The 8,588-nt window shown below is 46.6% G+C and overlaps 1 protein-coding gene across 2 annotated transcripts in view; it reads right to left on the bottom strand.

Moving 5' to 3' along the window:
- Window positions 1,039-8,588, bottom strand: part of EDEM1 (ER degradation enhancing alpha-mannosidase like protein 1) — a 28,631-nt gene continuing 21,081 nt past the window's right edge. For both annotated transcript variants that reach the window (XM_021069285.1, XM_021069286.1), the window contains 2 exons: window positions 7,290-7,493; window positions 1,039-5,006 (listed from right to left, as the gene is read on the bottom strand). In XM_021069285.1, the coding sequence (XP_020924944.1) occupies window positions 4,917-5,006; window positions 7,290-7,493 (294 nt within the window). In that variant the 3' untranslated portion in view covers window positions 1,039-4,916. The remainder of the gene's footprint in view (window positions 5,007-7,289; window positions 7,494-8,588) is intronic.

The raw sequence follows: 8,588 nt of genomic DNA, 5'->3' as shown, positions 1-8,588 counted from the left end.
GAGGCCTAACCAGATGGTTTAAGAGGTTTAACCTGGCACCAGGTATGTCACTGGTAAAGCTAGGACTGTACCTCACACGTCATGGGTGCTGAGTCCCCTTGCTCTCCAGCCACGTCCACACACAATGCTCCAGGGCACACACTCCACGCCACCAGGGCCCAGCACCTTATAGGGAAGATCCCGGCTAAGGCGGGATCTGTGGCTTTTTAGCTGTTGGCTTGGCTACTGGGCCTGCCTGAATTTGTCAAAAGGATTATAAACCCAGAGTACTTCATTAACACGCAAGTGTTCTAACGTCAGCAAGTGCTTCCAATCTCAACTGCCCTTCACCCTGTTGTAATTCATGGTTTTTCTAAAGGCCCATCAAATTCACAAAAACAAAGAGCTGGGACACCCAGATGTTGGAGAGGCCGAATCAGCCATCTCCTTCCAGCTCCCATCACGACTCAGGCAGCAGTGGGCACAAAGGCCATCCCTCTGAAGCCCTCCTAGCTGGGGCTTCCCCTGGACCCACATCCCACATCAACCTCATTGTACCACTACCGCCATCCTCAGCTGTAAAAGCTTAGCAGAAAGAGATTGCCTTGTTTCAGATAACAGGCTCTAGAGAGACTCAGATAAATGGCACCAAGAAGTGAGAATGGCACCAGATAAATGGCACCAGTCAGGGCCTGGGAGAAAAGAGGCTAAGGCGGAGAGGAGAGCAGGGATAGGACAAGGCCATTAAAAGTGGCTCTGAGCCATACGTGAAGGACCCTTAAATGAAGGGGCGAAAGACAAACCTGGAGTGGTATTCCTCAGGATCTACCCGTAAAAAACAAAAAAAAAATTTTTTTGCTTTTCAGGGTTGCACCTGTGGCATATGGATGTTCCCAGGCTAGGGGGCTGAATCAGAGCTGCAGCTGCCAGCCTATGCCACATCCACAGCAATACAGGATGTGAAACACCAGACTCTTAACCCACTGATGGAACCAGGGATGGAACCTGCATTCTCATGGGTACTAGCCAGGTTCCTTACCAATGAGTCACAGTAGGAACTCCAACAAAATAAAATTTTTATTCATCTGGTTTACAGTTTTAAAGACTTTGTTCCCTTGTTTGTCCTGTGTGTAATGTGTACATGTGAGTATATAAAGGGGAAACAAAATGACAACTCAAAAGAATCTTTTAATAAAAATTACTCATAAAAATGCTAATAAATTTCAAAGAGCAAGATATTCCTTAGTACATTTATAAAAGAACATTTGATCCTTTTACAAAAACCTCCCTTTTAATTTAAATACATTTCTTATTTACAGATTAAACATAAAATATCATCTATAGTTGCAAAGCATATTGCACATTACAGAGAGAAGCATTTGTATATTTCAATAGAATTTTCCCCAGAGTTTCCAACTCTAGATTTTTTGTAAAAACAGATTTACCTTTTTTGTGCATAATAAATAAAAATGCAGCTTGTGTTTTGCTTTTTAAAACTAAAACAACATACCTTTAAAAATATTATTTCTCTGCCTCTCAGAAAGAGGGAAGGAGATAACGAATCAGGAAGGTCCACAGGTACTTAACACTTTCACCAGATTCACATCCCAGTTCAATAACCCTGAGCCCTGCAAAACCAGGGGACACACAGCCAAGCCACCCCACCTTCTCACTTTCCTAAGAGTCCCTGCCCTGCAGGGGACAGGCTGGATACCTGGGAATGGAAAAGCAAAGAACTTTCTTAAACGTCCCTGCTCAGCCACCCTGGGGCTAGGGCAAACATCCAGCCTGATCTGTTAACAAGCACTAAATTGGAAATCCACACAAGAGAAAGACCTCTGGCAAAAAAGAATGTTTGATGTTGAGTCTACAAAACCCAGAGCAAAGGATTACAGTTTGCAATCATTTAGTAAACTGAGCTAAGAAAATAGCTAAGAGGGTTATTTTTCTTTGGTGGGGGACCTGTAGGTGGAGGGAAAGAGGGAGGACCCAAACTCAGACCGTTAGAATATACAACTAAACTTATCTGTCTAGGGAGCTGTAGACACCATCCTGGTGCCTAAGTAAAGAGCCAACTACAGAAGTGGCGTGTGCATGTCCCATGATTCACGACCACCTCAAGAACCTGGTGGTTCCAGCACAGAGCGAGTTCTGGCAGAAGATTTGAAAGTTCTGAAGGAAAAGATGAGAAAATGGAAGCTGTTTTTTCATGAAGGCCAGCACAACGAGCAAGTCAGCAAACACTTCCTTTGTCACCTCCTCCTCCAGGAAACAGAATTCCTCGGTCACACCATCTCAGCCAGCAAAGGCTGCCCTGTAATGCTTGGGAAATCTGGGGTGGGAGTTTTCAGCTCCACCCAAGCCTTACCATAAGGCAGCTTTCCACAAAGATTTTGCAAAACCATTTTCACTGTGTCAACCGAATCAGTCTAGATACTAGCTCTGTGTGGGAATACAAGGATGGTGCAGGCTCACAGCAGTTCCAAAGGATGATGTCGGATCAGGATCAGGGTGTTCCTAGGGCAAATCTCCTCTCCTCGGCCCTCCCCTCCCAGATACCTCAGGACACAGAGCACAAGGAACAGCAAACACCTGGCAGGATCTGTCCAGGTGTTGTCATTCTGACCTTCAAAAAGAAATTAAGTTTTGAACATGGCTCAAAGAACCTTCTCTGTAACTAGCATGGGACAGCGTTCTGGTATCGAGTAGCACCGTTCACCTAGGCAAGGGAGTCTAGAAGCTCAACAACCAGGATCAGAGTGAGTCACTCACCCCCAGACTCACAACTGGTACAAGTCCAGTGCCTGAGTCAAGAGGGTCTGAGACGTAATACAAAACATACATCATGTCAGCTGGTAGCCCCTGAGGTGTCTCGGCAGAACAAGAGCCCAGGTCCCTGTTCCAGAGCAAGAGCGGTGGGATGCCTGAGCCCACAGGAGGGGGGAAGGTTGGGATGTGATAACCTAACAGTGTGAGCACAGAAGCTGGAGCAGGAAACCAGGGAAAACCAGGGGTGGGTGCTGCAACAAAGGAAACAGATACACGAAGGGCCCACTTTCTTCCCTGAGGTGCCCCATTCTCCCAAACAGTCCCTCCTCAGTTTACCTGGAGAAAAGGTACAGGGACATTTGTGCATGTGTGTGTATTTAAAATGGGACACTTTGGTTTTACTGAGTCAATGAAAACATTTAAAATATATATAATATTCTCAAAGAAAATTTTCTATTCAGTAGACAAGACAATGTTGATAAACAGAATGCTTCTGAAATAAAAAATAAAATAGAAGCATTTGATTTTTTTTACTTTAAAACAATTGGCACACCAAATATTTAAAAGGCAGAGGTGACACATTACTGAAAATCCCTTTTCTAAAAATCTCAAAGAACTGAATTACATAACTATTTAAAATCCACTAACACTTAAATTTTCAAGAACAATAAAATTTCTCCCTTTTGATTGAAAATGCAATGGCTTACACAGTACTTCCTTCTAGCTTTAAAAAGACCAAAATAAAATCTTTTGAAGTATGCCAGCAGTGACGGGTACACAACATGACGAGTGAAGTTGGAGGTTTTTAAGAGACATCCTCCCCTTTCTGCTGAGATTCATTTCAACCTCTGACATTACAGGGAAGCCAAGCTCGGAGTTCAAACCTACCTCAGCTTTCTATGAGCACTCAGCACAAGTTTAGAGAGACATAGTTCCGTTTTGGCTTAGGAAATAGAACAAAAAATGAAGGAGGCGTTTTAGCACAAGTTTCTCCTTATATATGCTTGCTTAAAATATCAGATTGAAAGGCAAGGAATGGCCAAGGCATTTCCAGAATCTTCCTTATTGATATCCATCCCATTCCCCTTTCACTGTGGTCCACCACAAAGCAATATAGAACCAGCCTGTCAAAATCCTAGCAGCAGCTGTGACATCCAGTGGCCCAAACCAAAATAGTATAAGGCACTAATCTAAAGCCTGTATTACACAGAAAAGTGGCTCAAGGATGCCAGAAAGTCATCTGATCATTTCTTTCTCCCTGACTTAGCTAATTGGCACTAGACACAGTAAACAAAAACAAAATAATTCTAACCCAAACATGGTCAGAATTAAGAATCCTTAGTTAGTAAATATAAGACAGATGGAAGCTCAGATGATCATGGGTATTTTTCTCTCCCTAAAAGGCACCTGTTTCTGAAACTGTGGGAGCTCCTCGGGTAAATTCACAGTAAATGTAAAACATCGTCCAAAAGATCTACTTGTTAAGCTCTTAAATGGTGATGTGACAACTTAACAGACTGCCTGTTATACTCTGGTTTCTCTTCAGGTCGTATAAAGCTTTTGCCTTTTTTTTTTAAAGACTGCCTGTTAGAATTCGGATGAAACTGTTTTTCATTAGCAAATAATTTGTAACACTGTGATGATCACTTGGGGCACAAAGGCATAACTGGATGACTTTTCCCAGGTGACCGACGATCCCGGGTGGGGAGCTGGGAGAAACCCCACCTTTCCAATGAAAGAGAGAGGATGACAAATGCAGTAAGTAGGGATGTCAAGTGAACCTCAGGCCCTCTTGCACAGAAATCAATCCATGGACAATCCTCGGGCAGAGAGGTAGCCAGGCTTGGTGATTCCAAAGTCGGGAACTCTAAAGGTCCAGCCAGACGCCCGTCCAAGTTGCTGAGGAACAGCAGCCTGTCCGAAGGAGCTGATTTCCTCATACCTTCTCACCTCAGAGTAAATCCTTAAGACAAACAGGGTGTTTTATTGAACAGAAGAGAAACACTAAAGAATGCAAGAATCTACGTGCTGAGGGGAGGAGCTGGAGAGAATTCCTACAGCATCGTGGACGGCCAGGCTCCCATCCTCCTCCACTTCAGACTGGGTCTCAGCCTATGTTCAGCTGTTTTAGGTCCAGTTTCCAATGAGGCCACACGGGGGAGAGCAGGTCAAATCAAGCCAACCATCTGGTCAATCTGCCGCATGTAGATGCTCTTTAAGGGCAAGGAGTATCTCCTTTCATCAGGAACACGATTGCACTGAAAGAAAACAAAATGAGGGATGGGTTTGAATTCTGAATTAAAAACCCATGTGTTATTCCTCAGGAGACGTGACTGGATGGCATCACCTGGGGTTTCTTAACTGAGGGACTGTCAACACTGTGGGCCTGTCATGTGCGCTGCAGGATGTTAACAGCATCCCTGGGCCTCTCCCACTAGTTGCCACCCGCCCTCCAGCCCCCTGTATAACAACCAAGAGTGTCTCCAGACACGCCCCGTTCCCCTGAGGACCACCAGTGTAATTTAATTTCCTCATTTTATAGAAATGGAGACCCAGGGAGGCTAAAAGACATGCTCGTGCAAGTGCAGAGTGAGCAGCACTAAAAGCTTCATCCTTCTTGGGGTCCTTAATCCACCCCAAATTGTAAAAACTGCTTTAGCTAGTTGAAAATACCATTGTTTCTCTGAGGTTATGGTTCTTTTCACCCACAGCTAAAACCTACATGCTAAGGTGCTTTTTTTTTTTTTTTTTTTTTTTAATTAAAGGCTTCCCCGCCCCTCTCTTTCAAAGGAAATGTAAGTTTGAGAACCCAACATGCTGTCTGGAAACAGTTTCCACATACACTCATTACATGCTCTGCCCCAAAGAAGCATTTTCCCACTGCTATGTACTTAACTCACTACGTCCCGATCCTCATCTTGGCAAGACCAAGACTGACAGGCCCTTTGGCTGGTCCTGACCCTCCCCCACCTAGCTTTCTGTAGATGCTGTGGTTTCTATCTGGACGTCCTTTCCTGAGAAGTGCCCCTCACCATTCCAGGAGCTACTAAGATACCATCTCTTCAATGAAGCCCTCCCTGTTTTCTAGGCAGACTAAGTCTCCCTCCTCTGTTTTCAACAGCACATCATACAGTCTCCCACTGGCAGTGGCTATGGGGGAACAAATTTCTGCACTGGGCCCTGAGCTTGTGCAGCACCAGGACCCCTCTGCTGGGCCCACAAGCCCAGGGCCTGGCACAACCGGATCAGGCCTATTAAAGGAACATCTCCTTCAGTTCAAATCCTGGCTCCACCACACAGCTCCATGTGACCTGAACCTCTCTGTACCTCCCTCTTCCCATCTGTGAATTGGGGATATTGAGGGGACCTACCCCTCACAGGGCTGCTGTGAGCAGTGAACACACCCCAGCATTTACAGTGCTCAGCAGGTGATAAGCTCTATAAATACATGTTGGCTATGATTATTATTTCTCCTTCTAGTGGCCTTCCCTTTCCTTTCCAATCATGCTCTGTTCACCTAATCTACACTCCACGGCCTGATGGACACTTCAGGGACTTATCTCTGCTCGGGCCTATCAGTTCAGTTCAGAGGCTGATGATGTAGCTCTAGGATGAGACATTAAGGGAAAAATACAGTCTGGGATGAGAGGGCCTGTAACCAAAGTGGCCTAGGGGTGGGCGGCAGGGCTCTTGGCACCTGAGTCTTTTCTGAAGAGAGAGATGGCATCCCAATCCATTGTGAGCAAAGGAGGTTTGAGTCACCTAATGCAGATTTAATATCACCTGATGCAATGTCCACTTCCCGATCCTCACATCCAAACCATCCTGTTAGATTCAAATCAACACAACTACTTGGGACAGCTACAAGAATCAAGGATTTCTGCTCCCAAACCTTCCCCAGCGTGTCCGGGGAATATCCACATATGCTCAGCAAAGCCCCATTTTCAGTGAAACCCAGTACTTCCTGCACTTGGACAGCACACTCATCAAACACCACGATGACTGCCGAATGCCCTTCTTTCCTCTCCAGCCGGGGGGTGATTCTGCCGTTTGCTCCTCTGGAGCCTCTCCATCCTCCTCGCCACCCTGGCCCCAAAGGCTGACAGGATGGGCTCTATCAGTAGGTTCCCTGGCCTCTGGCTTCTAGCAAAGCCAGCTGACGGGAAGCTCGAACAGACCAGAAGAGGGAGAAGGAGCACAGAGTGTCCACTCTGCTGGCTCCCTTCCTACAATCACTGAAGCCAACCCAGAGCAGTGGTTCCTGCCCGGACCACCCCCTGCCAGTGCCTCTCTGCGGCCGGTGCCTGTGACCACTCCCTCCCTACTGTACCCTTCAGCCGGAAGCTGGTAATGGGCCACTGCTCAGTGGTTTCCTTACATCCTGATGACACCTACAGAAATGGCCTCTTCCTGAAACTCTTCTCACATTTCCCCATCTGAGTGCACCATGGATACTCTACCAGGAAACTCTGGATGAAATTGTGATTAGTAGTATTTTCTCTTCCTCCACATGCAAACCACTCCTGGAAAAAGCAACTCACATTGGAGCTGGAGTTGATGACTTTCAGTTCGTGAGATTTAGGCCTGTGCACAGACTTTTCCACTTGGTCCTGCCCTCCCTCTTCAGAAAAGAACTCCTTCCAGGGTGATTCCCGAAGATGTTCATCCACAGATACAATATGTCCCTCAGTTGTAAACATGTATCTGGTTCCAGATTTGTGTACTGGATTCTCCTCATCAAAGAGCTAGAGGAAGAAATGGGAAAGAAGATTCAATTGTAGCATGTTTAAAACTAACCCCCAGGGGTGAGTCCCAGACCTCTTAGCAAGAAGCATCTGCTCCCTCTCAGGCTAAGCCTGGCTGCAGGGCAGGATCACCAGCTGTGTGAAAACGCAGATGCTAGCACTTCCCTGACCCTGCCTAGACCTAGAGATTCAGAAAGCCCGGGACTGAGACCCAAGTGCCACTAGCCTGTAAACACCGTGGACAGTCCCCCCTCACTCTCCTGAGAGTTCCCAAGCTGCAATTCACCTCAAACACACCTAAGCCCTAAATTGTAAAATGTTGGGAGGAAGGAGGTACATGGTCCCCAGGGCCTAGCACAGAGCCTGACACACATGCCACCATCAGGTTCATTCCTGTGGGGGCTCTGCTGGCAAAAGGGCACCCAAGGCAGTCCTTTCCTTCAAGAGTGGGTGTGGGGAGGAGGAGGGTACAACAGAGGCATCTAGAAAGAACACCTGACCCAGGAGGGGACAGGTAGGTGTGGAGAGAAGGTAGGTGTTCAGTGAATGATGAATGAGGCAAAACTTAGAAAAAGAACTCTTAGAGATAGATGGAAGAAACTTTACAGTCACCTCAAGTATGTTAAAGATGAGGAAAAACAGACTCAGCCCAGCATGTCTGTGTTTACACAGCAAGGGTTCCTCACCTGCCCCAGACCCTGAGCTCTTTCCTCTGGAGCACCCTGCAGGGACTCTTTCATTCACTCTAGAACTTGCCTGTGAACATCCCAGACACGAACAAACCAAGAGATGCTGGAAAGGGATGCCTGCCAGTCTTTGGGCAGCTGGTCTGAGCCCACCTACTGAGCCATGTGTGAGACCTCCGCTCACCATGGAACCTAGCAGCAGGACAGGTGACGCCCCGCCCCCCACCCCCACTAAACCCTGAGGCCAGCCAGTGAGCACGCCTCCTCTGCTGTCCACCATGAAGCGTGAGGCCAGCAGCAGCAGCATCATCTTCTTAAAGGATTAGATATATGTTTCCAAAACCTGGCTTTGACACAATCATTTGAGCAACTTGTCAAAATATGGATTCCTGAGCCTGCTTCTAAAGAG

Source organism: Sus scrofa, chromosome 13 (genome assembly GCF_000003025.6).
Source record: "Sus scrofa isolate TJ Tabasco breed Duroc chromosome 13, Sscrofa11.1, whole genome shotgun sequence".
Taxonomy (NCBI): Eukaryota; Metazoa; Chordata; class Mammalia; order Artiodactyla; family Suidae; genus Sus; species Sus scrofa.
This window is presented reverse-complemented; position numbering and strand designations above follow the sequence as displayed.